This window comes from Babylonia areolata, chromosome 5 (assembly GCF_041734735.1).
Source record: "Babylonia areolata isolate BAREFJ2019XMU chromosome 5, ASM4173473v1, whole genome shotgun sequence".
Taxonomy (NCBI): domain Eukaryota; kingdom Metazoa; phylum Mollusca; class Gastropoda; order Neogastropoda; family Buccinidae; genus Babylonia; species Babylonia areolata.
In genome coordinates, this window is record NC_134880.1 from 16,436,555 (window position 1) to 16,457,352 (window position 20,798).

The window sequence follows — 20,798 nt, forward strand, 5'->3', positions numbered from 1 at the left end:
TGACCCCACCCCATAGTTGGATTTAAATCAACATCCCCCTCTTAATGGATAAGGGGGTCATTCAAGGCTAGTTTGAAATAAATGCTCCCACCCCCCTGCCTCTTGCCCCAGGGTAGATTAGGACCAGCGGGAATCAGTGAGAACGGGGTAAATTTTCCAACTTGAGGGTGGGTTGGAGTGGTTGGGTTGATCTTCACCCCCCGGCTGTTTTTGAGACTGGCCAAGGGTAAAGTCCACTAGGGGCTCAGTTTGAGGTGGTTACACCGGGCTCTGTTTAGAAAAGGTGAGGGGAGGGGGGGGGGGGGGCTGGAGGGGGTGGGGCGGGAAGCCTTTGGTCTGTGGCGTTCTCTGGAGGTCTGTTTCTCTCTGTGCTTTGTGACGTCCTTTGGGGTTTGGTTCGACTTTTCCTCCTTTAAAGGAGGAGATTAGGTTTTGGTCTTGTGAGGTTCTCTCGGGTTTTTATTTATCGGTGGTTGTTTATTCTTGTCGCCGAGATCTTTAGTGGTACCCTTGTGGTGTTTACTGCATTGCATTGTGTCACTTTTTTTTTCTCTTGTTACAACAGATTTCTCAGTGTGAAATACGGATAGCTTTCCCGGCGGGGAAACCGCGTCGCTGCAGTGCAGTACATCCCCCTTTTTCTGTAAGTTATCCCCGTTTCTGTCTGCAGGTGTTTTCTTTTTTGCTTTCAAATTCTTTTTCTTCTTCTTTTTTTTTTTCTAACGAGTTTTGTCAGGGGCAACCTCTTTTGTTACCGTGGATTCTTGTAGGTGTTCTTAGTGCATGTTGCACACGGGACCTCGATTTATTGTCTCATCATGTCTGGCACCCGGAGTTCGAGTTTGAGTATTCTCTCTCTCTTTGTCTCTATGTCATGCTTTCTCTTTTTCTGTCTGCCTGTATGTCTTTTTCTCAATATATATATATATATACACATATATATATATAGTATATGTCGGTGATTCTCGGTCCGTATATGGCACTCGAACCCGTGGACACTTGCTTCCTGGTCGCATGGGAGCATTATCGCTGGGCCATCGCTCCACTGTTGGTGTGCATTGTATGTATTTACTGATTTGTTTATTTTTCAGTTTTATAGGAGATGTGTTTGTGTTAACTGCTGGCGTCCATTGCATGTATTTACTGATTTTTTTTTTTTTTTTTTAGTTTTATAGGAGATGTGTTTGTGTTAACTGTTGGCGTCCATTGCATGTATTTACTGAATCGTTTATTTTTCAGTTTGTGTTAAATGTTTTGCACAAACGTAGGACAGGTACCCAAGGCCTCCTAACCAGCCCGTTTGGTTCATGCGAAGGTAAAACCTCATCTACTTTTTTTTTTTTTTTACAGCATTTGTGGTGTAGCGTGTATGTGTCAGCCCGCATTTTTTGACACCTTCTTGAAACAAACTGATGTGATCTTAATTGGTAGAATCGATGGTGTTTATCTTATCTGTCGTGATCTTTAGTGATGGATTGATGTTTATCGCCGCCGTGACTTTCATTGCTGGACACATTCGATTTCCACAGAATCAGGGGCACAAGAAAACCATCTTGAACTGGGTAACCGTGCATACAGAACCATTCAGGAGAAATGGTGGAGGAGGGGCTAGGGAAGGGTGTAGGGGTGTGGAGGAGTGGTGGAGGGTCTGTGGGTGGGGTGGGGGGGGGAGAGAAAGCTGAGAAGAATCGCATTGCGTGCCCGATCTTTTTGTCCACATGGACATTAAATTTTTTTTCTGCAAGTCGTGGTGTGAAGGAAGTAAGGAAGGAGGGGGGAGGGGAGGGCGTTAGTAAGTTCTCACCGACTTTTTCTTTTTCTTGCACTTGCCTGGTCTGAAGGACTTTCGGTACCCCCCCCCCCCCCATCCCCCACCCCCCGCCCCCCCAAGCCTCCCTCCTTACCCCCTTCCCTTTCCACTGCCCACTCCATTTCTGTGACGTGTTTCCCATCAGTGTAGCACCACCACCACCACGCCGCCCCACCCCCCCCCCACATCAGTGTAGCACCACCCACCCAGTCGCCAACTGTCACCCCCACCCCCCACCCCCTCTCCCATCACAACCACCCCTGGATCAGACAGGAAATGGCCCAGACTGGGACCCATCATGACAGCGTATTACCACGACCCCCCCACCAACACTCCTTTTCACACACCTAGCAGACCCAATTTACATAGGCAGCGCCCCATTTACAGTTTACATAGACAGCACCGATTTACGCAGGCAAATAAATGCAGCAGACAAAAAGTCAAAGCCGTTTGTGGAGCGTTTCCAACGTCTTTTTTTTAATTCCTAATCGTTGAATGTTTTTGCAGATTCACAATCACGAAGTGCAGTAGAAACCGAAAACAGTTTGTTGTCTGTTTTGTTTAACCTCCTTTCCAGCAGTACAGGCAGTCTGAAAATAAAGATGGACATTCAGACACCAAGGGAACATGTTCAGAGAGAAAGAAAGGAAAACGTTTGGACAAATAATTCCAAAACCAACAATATCAGATTCTAAGTCAAATTAAAATATTGTACAAAATGTTGAAATGACGAGAAAAGTTAGCTCATACATACTGTTCTTTTTTTTCTTTTCTTTTCTTTTTTTTTTGACAAAGCAAAGCACAGAAAAGATACGTGCAGCTTTTACACCTTTTGAAAAAAAAATGTTCTAAAGCAACGAAGAACCCTACTACAACACAAAGAATCGTTTCCCGAGAATCCGTTTTTCCCCAAACTGTGGGAAATATGAATCTTTGCCTCCGGAGCGGAGATTACAAACATATTTTTAGCATTCAGAGCAGGCGTGGGTGGGAAGCCTTAGTGAACTTCAGCTTAATCATAGTCAAAAAATTTTTTTCAGCCAAATCCTTTCTTCCTTTGAGCCAAATGACAGGGTTAAAACTGCATCTTATTTCAAATGTATGGTTAAAACCATATTTCAAGAACAAATCTGAAACACCGCATCCCGTTTAAAGGTTGCGAGGACCCTAGCAATGCAGTATATATCATATGGCGAATAGTACCAGAAACGATCATTGCGATTACTGCTGGAGAACTTTGTTGATAAAACAGTAAGCACATTCGCCAATGTTGTCATAGCTGGTTTTGTATATTTGTTTAGAAAAGGGTCCGTTGGGAAACACTGAAATGAAACGAAAATGAAAGCAAGACAAATACTACGCTTCCGTAACTACTGCTACTGTTTCTTCATCAGGTCAACAGCTGAAATGATGCATGCACACAGAACATATATCATCAATGTACACTGAAATGAATGCATCTCTCATGCGAAATCTTACAGCACGGCAAATGAATACGCCAGGACACACTCGTTGCTTCTCCTTTCCATTGGCATAGCCGCCTTCACATTGCACAGACTAGAATTACAAAAGATGTTATTTTTACGCACCAACAACAAACGAATTAAAACAAAAAAAAAAGAAATGACACGTACCATAATATAGTTCATATCACAAATAGCAGATATACAGAAAGAAAAAAAGTATCAAAGTGAATCAGACAAAATAATTCTAACACACACGCAAACGCACACACCATCTGAGACAGCAAAAAGAGGTTGAAAAACATGAATGCATATGTTCATATAATTCACATTATGCCTGTGGATTATTCTTTACGCATACGCGCAGCAAGACACTTAAACAGGACGTACAATTTGCTGGGGGCTCACTTGTACGAGAACACACACACACACACACACACACATATATATATATATATATATATATATGCATATCTATATAGATAGATAAATACTCAAAGCATACACGATTTAGTTTACATTGCAGTAGTAATTGACAATTGTCTGACACACTTACAGACACCGAACGAGAAGACGATTAATATTTGGTTTGGAACGGGGAAGGGGGACTACCAATATATGTTAAAGCAGTTTTAAGACAAAGGGCATATTTCATATCTGTTTATTTCAAGAAATGTTTAAATGAGAGTTTTTGTTAAAGCAGTTTTAAGACGGAAGATCATGCTTCTCCCATTCCAATCCCCGAATTGGAATTTTAAAATAAAGGAAATTGGAATGCTTGCAGTGAAGGAATACTCTGGCTTGCTCTATTCTCCACTGGAATTTCCGACCTGAACTGGAACAGTACTATTCATGTCATTTTGGGTTAAAACACCGCCTTGAACCTTTCGAAATGTTACTGCAGCCAATCCGCCTTCGCCGCTTTACAATTTAAATTAGAAGCAAAAACCTGCTTGAAACAAGATAAGGCATGGGTTAGTAAAGTCTGATCCTACAGATCTTGCTGATCGATACTGTCCAGATTCATTCAACAGAAGGGTAGCGGGGGAATGGAGGAGTCTAGTCTACTTCGCTACATTCGTTACAACAGGCATAACAGTGGCATTGAAGCCAATCACTCTGACGAGAGTAACTGATTTCATGACGGCTGATTTCTTCTACTAGCATTGCGTTGCAGTTGCTGAACATTTCTGGTGTGTAATGTCTGTAATACTACTGTGCGCATGCTGTCATCACCCGTATTGGGTTTGCTTTATTTCTGATTTATCTTCAAGGCCTACTGGGCTGGAACTTTATTACAATCCTAAATTCTGCCCCAAGTATGGATTATCGATTTCAATTACTGCTTATGACAAGATAAATTATGGTAGATTTCGGTATGGGATAGCTTACTTTGTGATCAGTCTCCTGGTGTATCCTGCTGTGTGAATGCGGTGTTGGGGAGATGTACCAATAGAAATCTGCCTAAAGCAGGGCAACGCACTCAAACTCACATCCGTTTTATTGACGGAAGTCAGCACCGGGATTTCGTCTTCTTTTTGCGTTCGCTATCACACAGTCAGTCCACATCTGGTGACAGGAGTTGTCATCTCCAGGTCCTACCAGCTGCCGTAGAGCTTGGTCCTCAACGGAGTCACGACAACTGGTCATACTGACTGTCATTCTTTGTGGTGAAGAGGACACAGAGTCATGACAACTGGTCATACTGACTGTCATTCTTCGTGATGAAGAGGACACAGAGTCATGACAACTGGTCATACTGACTGTCATTCTTCGTGATGAAGAGGACACATCTGAACGACATGGTCAGCTGCCTGGCTTTCTTGACCGCAGGGGCCGATTGGTGAAGGCGCCAGCCTGAACGTATTGTTCATGTGAGCGTTGAGTCAGCTGTGGACGGTTTGGAGCCTCACCAGGATCGCTTGCTGCTCTCTGGGCAGGTGGTGGTTGTCGTTATTTTCTCTGTGGCTTTATGGGTGACCTGATGCTGCTCCTCTTTTAACAGTTGCTGACGTTGCTGTCGGCTTGATCTTCCTGGGATCCCGGTTTTGCCAGCTCGTCTGCCCTCTCATTTCCTGGGACTCCACAGTGGTCTGGGATACACTGGAGGACTATCCGTTGTGGTTTTCCCGACCTGTTGCAGAACTTAAGTCAGGTGGGGGAGTACAGAGAGGGCATTAGAGGAAAACGACTTGATGGCATGTATCTTTGAGTCATGAATCACGGAAGCGGACTGCTTGTGTATTTCTGTCGGTCCTGTATAATATATGCAGTGACTGCCCTTCCTTCAAGGAACTTAACAGGGATGCCGGCTCCTCCATTTGTCCCAGCATTGGTTGAGGACCGGTCGGTGTATACATACATCCACACTTCTTGTGGGTTTATTTCTTCTGTCTTGGCCAGTGTGAGAATCCGTCGAGTTGAGCAAGCCTGTTGATACCCTGGCGTGATAAATAGGATAGAAATGCTGACTCCGATGTCTTGTCTTCTCTGTGCCCATAGTTTTGGTATGTGCTAGAGAAACAGTGGCACTGTTTCCCTTGAAAAGACTTCCTTATATTGCTTCGTGGAAAACGCTACTCTGCTTCAACCGGCTTGGGATTTCAGTCTGATGACAGTTCAGCTGTTCTTGACAGATCCAAGAAACAGCTCTGTCAAAAGAAACGTATTTAAAAAAGGAAATGGTGAGAGAAGAAATTGGGTGACTGTTGAAGACTCAAACCGCTGTCTATCGTGATCCATTTCCATGTCATGGGTTACGATTCGGAAATTCCTTGCCCCGAATTAAGGGTGTGGTTATTTTATTTTTTTAATTTATCATTTTTTTGTCTGATATTACTTAGTGAAAAGAACGAAGGTTTATCCGAACGGACTGTAAAAGCTCTTCATTTTCTGCATCTGTGCTTTGCATAACTGGCAGTTCCACAAGACTACCAGAATCTTACCTAACTGACCGAACAGTGTCAAGGCGCGTGTTGCGGCTGGCGAATTTCCCTAGCAACGTCATACGTTCACGATTTTTCACCGAGTCAGCTGTAGTGTAGGCATTACTGTGCACTGGTCTGGTAGGTCGATGGAGGAACAGCTCTCTCTCTCTCTCTCTCTCTCTCTCTCTCTCTCTCTCTCTCACACACACACACAGAGCAGGTGAGAATAAAAAATAGTCACTACCTTAAAGATCTTAATTGCTGGCAAATTATATCAGTAATCTGAATTTCACATTAATACAACACTCAGTCCACTGGTTGTCTTGGGAGACGGGAGATCCAAACACCCATCCACAGCCCCTTGGGTATCACACCGTCTATCAAGTCACCAGCCTTGGGTGGCATCATCAATAACGGCAACACACATACAAATCGCCTTACTTCCCTGACATTCCGTAACTACAAAAAGCCTGCAAATTTCAACACAATCACTGTAATCTCCATTCCTTTTTAGTTGTTCAAACAGAAAAAACTGCAAGAAATACCGTCCTGTGAACACTACATTCACAGCCAGACTAACAACACAGCAGGCGAGAGAAGCTTCCAGTTTGAAGCCTGTTTACGAAGAATGAACCTGCCCAAAGGTGAAAACAAAGCATAGTGTACGTCAGCACACACTGTTCCCGCGCACTGAAAACGGCTGCTCTCAAGCGTGTGGATTTCTATCGGACATAGTTATGAAATATGAAAACAAAATGGTTCTTTGGTGAACAAGACTTGTTTGTCTTCAGGTTTGGTCCCCGGAAAATCACAACTGGCATCATACACTGACAGCACGCACGTTTGGGTTTCGCTATGTACATAAACAGATAAAAGAAATGAAGATTTCGGGATTGACAGCTTTTGTTCTGACGTCTGTGTTTGAAACGTCAGCAGGTCAACCGATTCTTTTCACTGGACCAACGAAGACCAGGACAAAATAATGGTCGACATTTTTTGTTGTTGTTCATTGGACCAACGAAGACCAGGACAATTAATGGTCGCCATATTTCTGATAAACACAATGCCTGTAGACTCCCGAGTCATATGTCTGATCCACGATCAAATAATTCCCATTCATTCGATCACTGTAGGCTTGGGAACGAGCAAGGCCAACTCACAAAGGTAACGCCACTGACTGCAGTCTTCCCCTTTCTCTCCCCATCTCATATAAGCAGAAAGGGAATGGACTTCTAGAAGCGAAGAAGCATGTGATAATAATATTCCTTCATCGCGAATGCCCGGTCATTTCTCGTCCAAAAACCAAGCGGTTCAGGGGCCAACCGAGTTCGCAGAACTCAAACGACACCACGTTCACAGGGCTGATTGGTGTTTTCATCTCCGCGTGTTCTGCTGCATGTACCGTTCTTGAACCATGATGGTGCTGTTTAAGGAGTAGTCATAGTCATCCACCTTCACTCTGCCTTTCAGTGCTGACTCCGGGGACGTCTGGAGACAGTGGGGATGAGGTTGAAAGGGTGCACAAGGCAGGACTTCAGGCAACGCACCGTTCAAAGATCTGACTTTTAGAACTAGGGCGGGTATCCAGAAGCGACTCACAGAACAGAACTCGTGTGTGTCTCGTGCACGGGTCTGTTGACAGGGAACGAGCTGAAGACTGTGCAGCGGGAGTTTCGCTCAGTTCTGCACGACAGGGGACAAGGTGTGGACACCAAGACAGGGGACAGGGCTTTGTGGACACCAAGACAGGGGACAAGGTGTGGACACCAAGACAGGGGACAAGGTGTGGACACCAAGACAGGGGACAAGGTGTGGACACCATGACAGGGGACAGGGCTTTGTGGACACCATGACAGGGGACAGGGCTTTGTGGACACCAAGACAGGGGACAAGGTGTGGACACCAAGACAGGGGACAAGGTGTGGACACCAAGACAGGGGACAAGGTGTGGACACCAAGACAGGGGACAGGGCTTTGTGGACACCAAGACAGGGGACAGGGCTTTGTGGACACCAAGACAGGGGACAGGGCTTTGTGGACACCAAGACAGGGGACAAGGTGTGGACACCAAGACAGGGGACAAGGTGTGGACACCAAGACAGGGGACAAGGTGTGGACACCATGACAGGGGACAGGGCTTTGTGGACACCAAGACAGGGGACAGGGCTTTGTGGACACCATGACAGGGGACAGGGCTTTGTGGACACCAAGACAGGGGACAGGGCTTTGTGGACACCATGACAGGGGACAAAGCTTTGTGGACACCAAGACAGGGGACAAGGTGTGGACACCAAGACAGGGGACAGGGCTTTGTGGACACCATGACAGGGGACAAGGTGTGGACACCAAGACAGGGGACAAGGTGTGGACACCAAGACAGGGGACAGGGCTTTGTGGACACCATGACAGGGGACAGGGCTTTGTGGACACCAAGACAGGGGACAGGGCTTTGTGGACACCATGACAGGGGACAGGGCTTTGTGGACACCAAGACAGGGGACAGGGCTTTGTGGACACCATGACAGGGGACACCATGACAGGGGACAGGGCTTTGTGGACACCATGACAGGGGACAGAGCTTTGTGGACACGAAGACAGGGGGACAAGGTGTGGACACCAAGACACGGGACAGGGCTTTGTGGACACCATGACAGGGGACAAGGTGTGGACACCAAGACAGGGGAAGGGTGTGGACATCAAGACACGGGACAAGGTGTGGACACCAAGACAGGGGACAGGGCTTTGTGGACACCAAGACAGGGGACAGGGCTTTGTGGACACCAAGACAGGGGACAAGGTGTGGACACCAAGACAGGGGACAGGGCTTTGTGGACACCAAGACAGGGGACAGGGCTTTGTGGACACCAAGACAGGGGACAAGGTGTGGACACCAAGACAGGGAACAAGGTGTGGACACCAAGACAGGGGACAAGGTGTGGACACCAAGACACGGGACAAGGTGTGGACACCATGACAGGGGAAGGGTGTGGACATCAAGACACGGGACAAGGTGTGGACACCATGACAGGGGACAGGGCTTTGTGGACACCATGACAGGGGACAAGGTGTGGACACCAAGACAGGGGAAGGGTGTGGACATCAAGACACGGGACAAGGTGTGGACACCATGACAGGGCTTTGTGGACACCATGACAGGGGACAAGGTGTGGACACCGAGACAGGGGACAAGGTGTGGACACCAAGACAGGGGACAGGGCTTTGTGGACACCAAGACAGGGGACAAGGTGTGGACACCAAGACAGGGAACAAGGTGTGGACACCAAGACAGGGGACAAGGTGTGGACACCAAGACAGGGGACAGGGCTTTGTGGACACCATGACAGGGGACAGGGCTTTGTGGACATAAAGACAGGGGACAGGGCTTTGTGGACATAAAGACAGGGGACAGGGCTTTGTGGACACCAAGACAGGGGACAGGGCTTTGTGGACACCAAGACAGGGGACAGGGCTTTGTGGACACCGAGACAGGGCTTTGTGGATACTATGACAGGGGACAGGGCTTTGTGGACACCGAGACAGGGGACAGGGCTTTGTGGACACTATGACAGGGGACAGGGCTTTGCGGACACCAAGACAGGGGACAAGGTGTGGAAACCACGTCACGGCGTGCGCATGATACTGACTTTTGTTGCGACAAGACCTGAACTAGATAGACAAAATCTTAACAACGGTCAGGTCTTCAGTTCTCTGGGATTTCTTTTTAGCAAAGTCATTCCGATTCTGAGCTCAATCCGAGCATCACGTGACATCTTGGAAGGAAAGCCTGCGCGGGGACTTACTTCCTGACAAACACAAGAGGACATTTGCAGCATGCTCCACGTCATCCCGGCAGGCAGTCCTTCCCAGTCCGACAAGACAGCTCTGTCAAACTGGTCGGGTGCGTGGGGCGAACAGTGAACTGCTTCCACTCGACACTGTTTTTGAATTACGTTCTGCGCACCGCTTGAGCATCTCTACATGGTTGCAACACGCTGTCCAGCAATCACATCGAGACTTGTTTTTGTTTTTTTCAAAGAGAAATTTTCCTGGATCTTTCAATATCAAAGTCCAGTCACCTTTCACATTCCCCTCCCCCGCCCCCCGCCGCCCCCCCCCCCCCCCGCTCCCCACATATCCCCCTAATTTGTTCTTCAGTAGTTTGTGCATTGTTTACTAAATGAATTGAGTGTTCACTTAAAAAAAAAAAAAAAGAAAGAAAAGAAGTGCGAATGCAAAGTTGTCATTGTGTCCACATTACGTCAAAATGGTCATGAGCCGAAAGTGAGAAAAAAATAATCCATCGAGTATGTGTGTGTGTGTGTGTGTGCAATGCACGTGCAGTGTGTGTGTGTGAAGTATGTGTGCAGGGCGCGCGTGTGTGTGAGAGTCTCTGTGTGTGTGTGTCAGTGAGTGTGCGAGTGTTGAGTGCGTGTGCGTGCTTTGTGTGCGTGTATCACAAGAGGCAGCGAGGAAGGAGCAGGGAAGGGACCACCATCAACAGGAGGACGGGCAGGGCAGCAGCAGCAGCAGCAGGAGGGGAAGACCACAACATGACGGAGGTCGCTGCCGAAGAGCCGTCCTCTCCTCCCATGTTGGACTGCAGCACCTTGCCCCCGGCCCCTGTCACATCACCAACAACACAACACAGCGTCACTGGGGGGAAAAAAAGTTGGCACGTCACAAGTTTTCAATCCCATCCTCTCTCCCTCTCTCTCATCTACATGTCCATTCCCACCACAGTTCCTGTACATCCACACCTTGTTACATCCATCAACATGTCTTTCTTTCTTTTTGTGGTCGTTTTAGTATTATTATTATTATTATTTTATTTCTCTTTTTTTTCATACACACTTACCTGCGAAATGGACAGGAACCGAGCAAGAAACGTTGTAAGATACACAATATAGGCAGTGACATTTTCCTACGATGATAGCAAGAAAATCTTATATCACGGATTCAGAAGTATCGGTGTACCGATTCTGCCCCTGAACCTCCACTATATTCTCCTGCTGTCAGAAGTGGACTTTTTTTTCCAAACGGATCGTCGACCGTGAGTTATTTAACATACGTTCGCGAAGTGCTCTTCAGTGCTGCAACAAGTAGTTAGTAAACTGCTTTATCTCCATTGGATTTTACACCGGTTTCAATCTGGCTGGACAAGCTATGGGGATCATTCTAGGCTAGCTTGGAATCATCCCTGGGGATAAATTTGGCTCAGTTTGAATCAACACAGCCTGACGAAGTAGAACTATCCCATGCCTGTATCCATTAAGTTATAATGCAAGGGTGAGTGGGTGGTAACAGTGAAGACGAGTCTAGAACGATCCCTATTCCCTTTTTTTTTTTTTTTTGATAGCTTGATTAAAACAATACAAAAGGGGTAATTTTTGACTGGGTGTGTGTGTGTGGCTCGCCCAGAATAACCCCAGAGTCGGCAGAGGGTTAGGGATGGTTTTGGTCTGTTTTACTGGGTCAACTGTAGAGAGTGTGTGTGTGGGTGTGTGTGGGGGGGGGGGATATCACCGTCTATGCTTGCAACGGACAGCTCTTTCTTGTCGTGCGTGGTATAGGCCTCACTCCACTTTGTTTTTGAAGAGGATTTCACCTCGAGTTGTAAATTGTCCCTTGGGCTATTTTTCTAAAAGTTGCATTCGTTTTGTTTTTTTAAATTTTTTAAATTTTTTTAAATGTGAATATTAATGATTTTTCACTTCAAAACAATTTCTCTCTATCGTAAGTTTGTGTGTGTGTGTGTGTGTGTGTGTGTGCACGCCCGCGCGTTTCACAAATAACATGCAGAAGGAAAAAAATCTAGAAATGGTGGAAAATGAGGGACGCTGCTTCTTGAAATCAAAATGATAAAATGCGTTATTTTTTCTTGGTTTCACACATCGATTGGATCGCCATTAAAAGCTGCTGGAATATTTGATTCCAGATGAAACAAAACAAAAAAAATCTTTTAGGATAAAGTGTACAGAACAAAAACATTATTCAAATGGGAACAAAAAAATGTCCGATACCAAGATTTCCTTTCAGAAATCACACTTCATTGCCAGAATGAATTATGCAGCGCTACTCAAAACTAAAACAGCAACAAAGAAGACAGACAATAAAACATTCCCATACACACGCGTGGAGATTGTTCAGAGTGTCCGATTTGTTGCTTAGTTGAAATATTCATTTTTTTTTTCCATTTGCAATTATCTCAGAAGAAAACAACGACTCGCGCCTAACGAACGTTCTAAAACATTGAATACCAAACTGCGCATACTGATAGCTCTTCTCTCATTTCTGAAGGTTGGGAGGAGGAGGAGGAGGAGGATACTGAGAGGGATACGTGTCCGAACAGATGACGAGAATGTAGATGAAAGTATCCTTGCGCAGAGTCGAAAGTTTGAACTATATTTCTGTGGTTTCTCACCACCTCCCCCAGGAAAAAGACATGGAGTTGTTGGACTGGGCATCCTGTGAGTGGACGTTCCTTCATGTTTCACTGAGGGTGATGGCGAGAAACCACCCCAGTATAACCACCCGTATATAGAATCAAGTTCAAAGTTTGGATTCTGAGCAAGAAATCGTTTACCTACGGGTATCCAGAATCATGAGAATCTTTACCAATGAATAACGAAAGGAGTTAAAGATGATAATATCTTAAGATGATAATATCAGAATACGCATACATACATATATACCCAACATATGCATGTATGCATTATATATATATATATATATATATATATATATATATATATATATATATTCTATAGCCTTTTACGGCCATAGGGGCACTGCATTCCTATTCATTGTGTCATGGGTTTGAGGTGGGGCCCAGTCCTTTCCTTTCGCCGATTTAACTTTCCCCAAATTCTCATTCACACCTGGGTGGAATAAGGAAAGTCGGAGTCAACTTTCTTCACTCAAGGAAACAACGGGGTCTCGAACTTTGATTACTAGATCTATGTCAAATGCCGTCTACAGTATTATTTCAGCATGAAAAAAAAATGGTAACGTATTTAAAGCGCATGAAAACTTTTCCTGGAGTTGGTAAAGTAGGTCTGGGGTCCTCATCAAAATTATTTTTGTTGTCTACAGAAACTGAATGTTGTATTCGTTGGTCCGTATGTAAATCAGTCAGTAGATTAAAAAAAAAATTCCTCATCCCTACCTCCCTCCTCCGCCACACACACACACACACACACACACACACACACACACACACACACACACACACACACACAAGCGCAGGATGAGAAACAGACATATGTAGCCTTAATTTTTGCAGACCTGAATCCAATCTTCTCCTGCCTCTCAATCAGAACTTGAAAGGAAGGAAGGAAGAAGCACACAACCAGCAATGTTTTCAACACGAACATCAGCAACAAATGACAGCCACCAAACAGCGGGGACAGCAGAAGAAGAGAGAAGAAAATCAATTTTGCCATAAATTAGGCCAGTTCCGCAACCTTCTCCCTCCCTCCAGAAAGAAAGAAATAGGGAGGGAGGGACAAGACAAGACAAGACAAAATCTTAGGGAGGGAGAGAGAGAGAGATGCGACAGATAAGCATAACTGTGGACACGCACCCTCACAACGAAGTGTGTAGGGACAAGAGCTTCAGAATTCAACCTCTGAAGTGGACAAAAGGTTCCCCATGACTCCCGACCCCTCCTGCTCCATTGTTCTCCACACTGGGGTGGGTTGTATGAGTGAACTTTGCAGCGCTAAATTTGCTTATCGTTAAGAATGTTCCTAACTCCACGGTGAACTCCATATACATGTACTTAGGAACATTCTTAACTGTAGGCAAACTTAGCTATGGACAGATCGCCTCATGCAACCCATGCATAGGCTTTAGTGCTGAGGAAAAAAAAAAAGAATCACACGAAGAACCCAAAGCCCTGGTAACAGCTTGCACAACATGTTCGTAAAATAACTGATGGCAGCAAGGGAAAACGGCAATATCCTGTTTTGGGGGGTGTTTTTTGTTGTTTGTTGTGTTTTCTTTTTTTAGATGGGGGGTTTGGGGGGGGGGGGGTATTTCTTATGATACACCGAAGATCACATGAAGAAAAAGACCCACACAACAGAGTATACGATAAACGATACAAAACTAATACTGTACTGAAACACACCCCGATCGATGTCTCTATACACATCGGAACAGAACACGGACACGCTGTCAAACAGCACCAGTCCGCATAGCACCAAAAATACCGAATCAGTTATCATTATTGCGTGAAAATGAAATCGAACAAGCATACTTGTTTTATCGAAAAAGTATTGCACTTAATGACTTCTTGTCACAACAGATATCTGCACGTGTAACTGGTTTCACTATCAACCTGGATTCTTTCCACACAATTCTGCTATTTTGTTGTTGTTGTTGTTGTTTCCGTGGGTTCTTTTACGTGCGCAAAGTGCTGACTGTAAAACGGGACCTCGTTTTCTTATCTCAGTTCTCCGAAAGACTAGCACCAAGACCATCATTTGAGACTAGTAGACGGGGTGAGTTAAAAACAAAATAAAACAAACAACAACAACAAAAAGGAAAACAACAACAACAACAACAACGAAAAAACAATTAAAAAACAAAACAACAACCCTTGGTCAGTATGTCGGACTCGAACCCGTATAACTCGCTTCCTGGTCGGGTGCATACCACCAGGCCACCGCTCCACAGTGAGAGATGATTTATGAAGAAAAAATGAAATAAGAAAAAACAACAACAACAAAAAACCAACAAAAACCCCGCTGAACTCGATTGAGCCAAATCCAGAATCGAACCACATCACGCTAAAACGTGGTGCAGCAAAGCCAGCTTGCTCAGCCAAACCAAAACTGACTCCCAAAGGTATAGGAAGGGGAAGAGGGGGGCGGGGTTAAATGGAGTGCAAAGCAGTCTCACCTACCACACTAACCGATAAGATTAAACCCAAAGTCAAAGGCGACTGGCAAGAGGGCCGATCATTTTTTAGACTCGCTGCACTGGGTTTCCATTATGGCTGTCTGCAGTTTGAACCACTGTGTGCGCTTGTAGTAGTGACACACGGAAAAGATCCCGATTTTACCAGCGGTCTTGGCAACGTGTACAATAGGAGCGCCGAGGCAGAGTGAGTTAGGTGTTGGACTTCTGATCTTGTGCTGTTCACATTAGAACAGAGTTCGAGGCTTCGTTATTATTATTATTATTATGTATCCTCACGATTGTCGTGTCCGACTATGACAATCGGAACAGCAGTGGAGGCTAGAATTTGATTAAAGTAGAGAGTGTCTTGCCCAAGTTACATCCCCACTCTCTTGGCAAAGAGGGCTTTAGCACAGTTGGTGTTAGGATGGTACCCAAAGGCCAGCTTGCTCCAAACGCTGCAGCACGATGGGTTACGCAGTCTCGCATCCTAGTTTGAGAGTCATAGTCCTCCGCTAAATGCTAAAGCTAAATGATATCCCATTGCAGTGGATGGAGAAACACTTTGCTGTTGGCCCAGTTGTAGGCTTATTTTAGTCTCTGATATCAGCCGTCCGTTGAGCCAAGATGATAACAATAATATTGATATCAATAATAATAATAATTATAATCATCATCATCATCATTCGTATCATCATCATCATCATCATCACCACCACCATCATAATCAATGGTATCTCATCTGCAGCAGCAGCATTATAACCATAAACATCATCATCAGTGGCACCATCATCATCATCATCATCATAACCAGTGACATCACCACCATCAGTAGCATCATCATCATCACCATCAGTGGCATCATCATTAACATTAGTGTATCACCATCATCATAATCAGTGGCGTCATTGTCATCATCATTAGTGGCATCACCACCATCAGTGGCATCATCATCATCATAATCAGTGTGATCAGCACCATCAGTGGCGTCATTGTCATCATCATTAGTGGCATCACCACCATCAGTGGCATCATAATCAGTGTGATCAGCAGCATTATATCATCATCATTAGTGGCATCATCAAAAACAACAACCACACAATCAAAGTCTCCTACCTTGGTCAGAGCGCTGGGAGACCCAGGGGTCGGGGTGGGTGACTGGGTGGTAGGTGTTGACAGGGCGCTGGTAAGGGTTGCGGCCCCTGCCCTCCACGTGCGGGAAGAGGGAATTGTGGGAGTTGCTCTCCAGCACAGGAGGCTGAAGCACCGTCACCTGGGTGGTGCGTGGGGGTGGTCGTCGGCGGGCGGTGGTGGTGGTAGTGGTGGTGGTGGTGGTGGAGGGCGTCGTTTTGATGTACGCGGAGTAATCTGTGCGTGGGTGGAGATGATTAAACCACTTAGGTATGACCACGTAACAAGAGCCAACGGCCTAACTACAAATAATCCTCCGCGGAACTGTTGAGGGTGGGAGACATTGGGGGAGTAGAACAACAACAACAACAACGATGGACTGGCATCGCTGCAGACTGGACGGGAAAAAACATTTAGAGACCCAGGCTGGAGGAATCTGGTGAACAGTTCTTCTGCGCGGTACCCCAATGACCCTTCACAGAGTGAAGGCAGAAGAAACGGAGATGACACGCACACAAGATCCTTAGGCTTTTCCTGCTTCCACTTGATTTGCATGCAGATGGGTGTTTTTTTGTTTGTTTTTTTTTCTTTAAGGTAAAACCATTCACGAACAAGGGGAGCAGCAGCACATACACCTGCACAGTCAAGTACGTTTTAAAGACTTTGCTTGTTAGTGAAAGGCTTCGACGGGCGCAATAGCCGAGTGGTTAAAGCGTTGGACTGTCAATCTGAGGGTCCCGGGTTCGAATCACGGTGACGGCGCCTGGTGGGTAAAGGGTGGAGATTTTTACGATCTCCCAGGTCAACATATGTGCAGACCTGCTAGTGCCTGAACCCCCTTCGTGTGTATATGCAAGCAGAAGATCAAATACGCACGTTAAAGATCCTGTAATCCACGTCAGCGTTCGGTGGGTTATGGAAACACGAACAAACCCAGCATGCACACCCCCGAAAACGGAGTATGGCTGCCTACATGGCGGGGTAAAAACGGTCATACACATAAAAGCCCACTCGTGTGCATACGAGTGAACGCAGAAGAAGAAGTGAAAGGCTTCTACCTCACTGAGACAAGACAGCTTACAGGTCAGGCTGTCAGTGAAGGGCTGCCACCTCACAGAGACAAGACAGCTTACAGGTCAGGCTGTCAGTGAAGGGATGCCACCTCACTGAGACAAGACAGCTTACAGGTCAGGCTGTCAGTGAAGGGCTGCCACCTCACTGAGACAAGACAGCTTACAGGTCAGGATGTCAGTGAAGGGCTGCCACCTCACTGAGACAAGACAGCTTACAGGTCAGGATGTCAGTCACCACTACCTCTTGGGATCGCATCACCTTTGTTCGCTAAACCAAAGGCATCCTTAAAATCTACACAGCTGACACCAAGGCCCAAACCTCAACCCACAAATGTACATTCCCAGGCCTCACCGTCTACATACACACACAAATAAATATATCCATACGCACAGACGGACACACAGACACACACACACACACACACACAGAGAACAAATTACGACTACTGACGATCAGGCCTTTAAAAATAAAGCTGACGTTCAACAAAAATACGGCAGACATTTTGACGATTTCAGAACAAAGCTACCACCACCACCACCACCACCACATCAACAACGATTTAGACGACGACGACAACAACAACAACAACAAGAACCGTGCCACTGACCATAAAGAATCATGGACTCGGAATCCTCGCCCAGGTCGTTGGAGGCCACGCAGGTGTACTTGCCGTAGTCGTGCCGCTCGATGCTGAAGATGCGGAGGCTGAGCGTGATGACGTTGCGGTCCTCGTCATAGGTCTCCAGACGGTACTTCTGGGAAAGGGTCTCCACCTTGCTGCCCCGTCTGGTGGGTGGGGCCGTGTGGTTCAACGACATGCACACGGTTCGTGAAAAGTTAGGGACCGCTTCGTGAAATTCACAAATGCAGTCAATATTCACGTGCATATATATATATATATATATATATATATATATATATATATATATATATATATATATATATATATATATATATATATATATATATATATATATATATATATATACCTAGGCTACGCAGGGGCATGCCTTTCATTTTTCGCCAAAGGATTTATTTATGGATTATGAAATAAGATAAAATGAAACTGACCTGAACATAAACCTAATTTTACATTACAATACACAAAGCTATACATAACAACAGACATACATAGAAAATTTATGAGGAAAAAAAACAACTGCCAACGGGCATCTCACAAATCCTCGGCGTAAAAAGCGATAAGAAGAGCTAAGATTGCCCGATTTTCAAATCCCGGAAAAGAAAAAGAAACACACACACACACACACACACACACACACACACACACACGTAAATTGGTCAGAAATGTGCGTGCATGTATATGCGTGCGTAGTTTTGCACGTGTCGTGGTGCTGAAGGGGGTTGGGTGTGTGTGTGTGGGGTGGGTGGGTTGGGGGGGAGGGGGTTACCTCATCCAGGAAATCTTGGCTTCCGGAAAGGCGGTGACTGTACACTCCAGAATGGTCTCCCTTCCCTGGTCCTGACCGATGCGTCTGTTGGGCAAGTTGATCTCTGGGGCAACTGCAGGCACACAACAACTACTTTTGATCGTCACGACGGCTAGCACCAATATCACTACTACAACAACAACTGACACCATGTTCCATGACGCTGGTTTCAGCACTGATCTATGGAGCAACTGCATGCACAAAGAAATACGAAGGCGAACACCAATATCACTACTACTTCGTTAGTGAGCTGCAACTCGTATATACACGATCAGGCTTTTACGCGTATGATCGTTTTTACCCCGCCATGTAGGCAGCCATACTTCGTTTTCGGGGGTGGGGGTATGCTGGGTATGTCTTGTTTCCATGGTGGTGTGTGTCCATCGAGATCGATGATGACCATCGTTGTCATCCAGCTGGGGGATGGGGGGAGGGTGGTGGTGGGGTGGGGGGGAGGATGCTCATGAATCTATCTGTGAATGCGCAGATGGCTGAATAGTCCAATCTGCGCACGAAATGTTCGCTGACAGTTGGGGCAGACAAAGACAGGCATACCATTGTCAGGGAGCTTGTTTGCCCGTGACTTTCTGGCCTCTCTTCTGAACAGCTGCAGCAGTCCTGTTGGCCTCGCACAACTTGGCGCCTTTGTGCACAGCAGCACGCCATTTGTCACAGTCCACTGCAGATTCCTCCCAGGAGTCAGGGTTGATATCAAACGCTTTCAGAGAGACTTTCAGAGTATCTCTGAAGCGCTTCTTCTGACCTCCGTGTGATCTCTTCCCTTGTTGCAGCTCGCCATAGAAGAGCCTTTTGGGCAGCCGATGGTCTGGAATGCGCGCCACGTGTCCAGCCCAGCGAAGCTGGGACTGCATCAGGATGGTAAAGATGCTGGGAAGGGTGGCTTTTGCGAGCACCTCTGTGTCTGGGGTCTTGTTTTGCCACTTGATGTTCAGTAGCTTCCTGAGGCATGTTGTGTGGAAGTGGTTCAGCTTCTTGGCATGCCGTTGGTACACTGTCCAAGTTTCGCAGGCGTACAGTAGTGTGGGGAGAACTACTGCTCTGTAGACCTTTAGCTTGGTCTCAAGACTAATGCCTCTTCTGTTCCAGACATTTGCACTGAGTCTACCAAAAGTTGCGCTTGCTCTTGCAATCCTGACGTTCACTTCATCGTCGATGGTCGCATTTCGTGACAGTGTGCTGCCAAGGTATGTGAACCGCTCCACCGCACTGAGTCTCTGACCGTTGACTGTGATGTTGGGCTCAACGTAGGGTTTCCCTGGGGCTGGCTGATGGAGAACTTCAGTTTTCCTCGTGCTGATGGTAAGGCCGAAGTTCCTGCTGGCAGTGGCAAACTTGCCAACGCTGAGTTGCATGTCAGCTTCAGATCCAGCGTTGAGGGCACAATCATCAGCAAACAAAAAGTCTCTGATGATGTCTGTCATGACCTTCGTTTTTGCTTGAAGCCTTCTGAGGTTAAACAACTTACCATCTGTTCGGTACTTTAGGCCGATTCCAACATCGCCATCTCTGGAGGCATCAGTAAGCATTGCAGAGAACATGAGGCTGAACAGCGTTGGAGCCAGGACGCAGCCTTGCTTGACACCATTTGTGACAGCAAAAGGAGCAGATATTTCGCCTTTGTCCTGGACTCGAGCCTGCATGCCTTCATGGAATTGGCTGACCAAGGAAATAAATTTCCGAGGGCATCCGTACTTGGCCATGATCTTCCACAGTCCCTCTCTACTCACAGTGTCGAAGGCCTCAGTGAGGTCGACATAGGTGGAGAACAGATCAGCATTTTGCTCCTGACATTTCTCTTGCAGCTGCCTTGCAGCAAACACCATGTCGGTGGTTCCGCGCTCTTTCCGGAATCCACATTGGCTCTCAGGCAAATGACCTTGGTCAAGGTGTGCTGTGAGGCGGTTTAGTAGGATCCTGGCAAGTATCTTGCCTGCGATGGAGAGCAAGGAAATGCCCCGATGGTTATCACAGGCTTGCCGGTTCCCCTTTCGCTTGTACAAGTGAATGATAGATGCATCTT

The 20,798-nt window shown here is 46.2% G+C and overlaps 1 protein-coding gene across 2 annotated transcripts in view; it reads right to left on the bottom strand.

Moving 5' to 3' along the window:
• Positions 1–10,367: 10,367 nt before the first annotated feature.
• The window catches only part of LOC143282394 (limbic system-associated membrane protein-like), a 287,770-nt gene continuing 277,339 nt past the window's right edge, over positions 10,368–20,798 (bottom strand). For both annotated transcript variants that reach the window (XM_076588018.1, XM_076588017.1), the window contains exons 6-9: positions 18,719–18,830; positions 17,917–18,095; positions 16,221–16,472; positions 10,368–10,820 (exon numbers count right to left, since the gene is read on the bottom strand). In XM_076588018.1, coding sequence (XP_076444133.1) covers positions 10,654–10,820; positions 16,221–16,472; positions 17,917–18,095; positions 18,719–18,830 — 710 coding nt within the window. In that variant the 3' untranslated portion in view covers positions 10,368–10,653. The remainder of the gene's footprint in view (positions 10,821–16,220; positions 16,473–17,916; positions 18,096–18,718; positions 18,831–20,798) is intronic.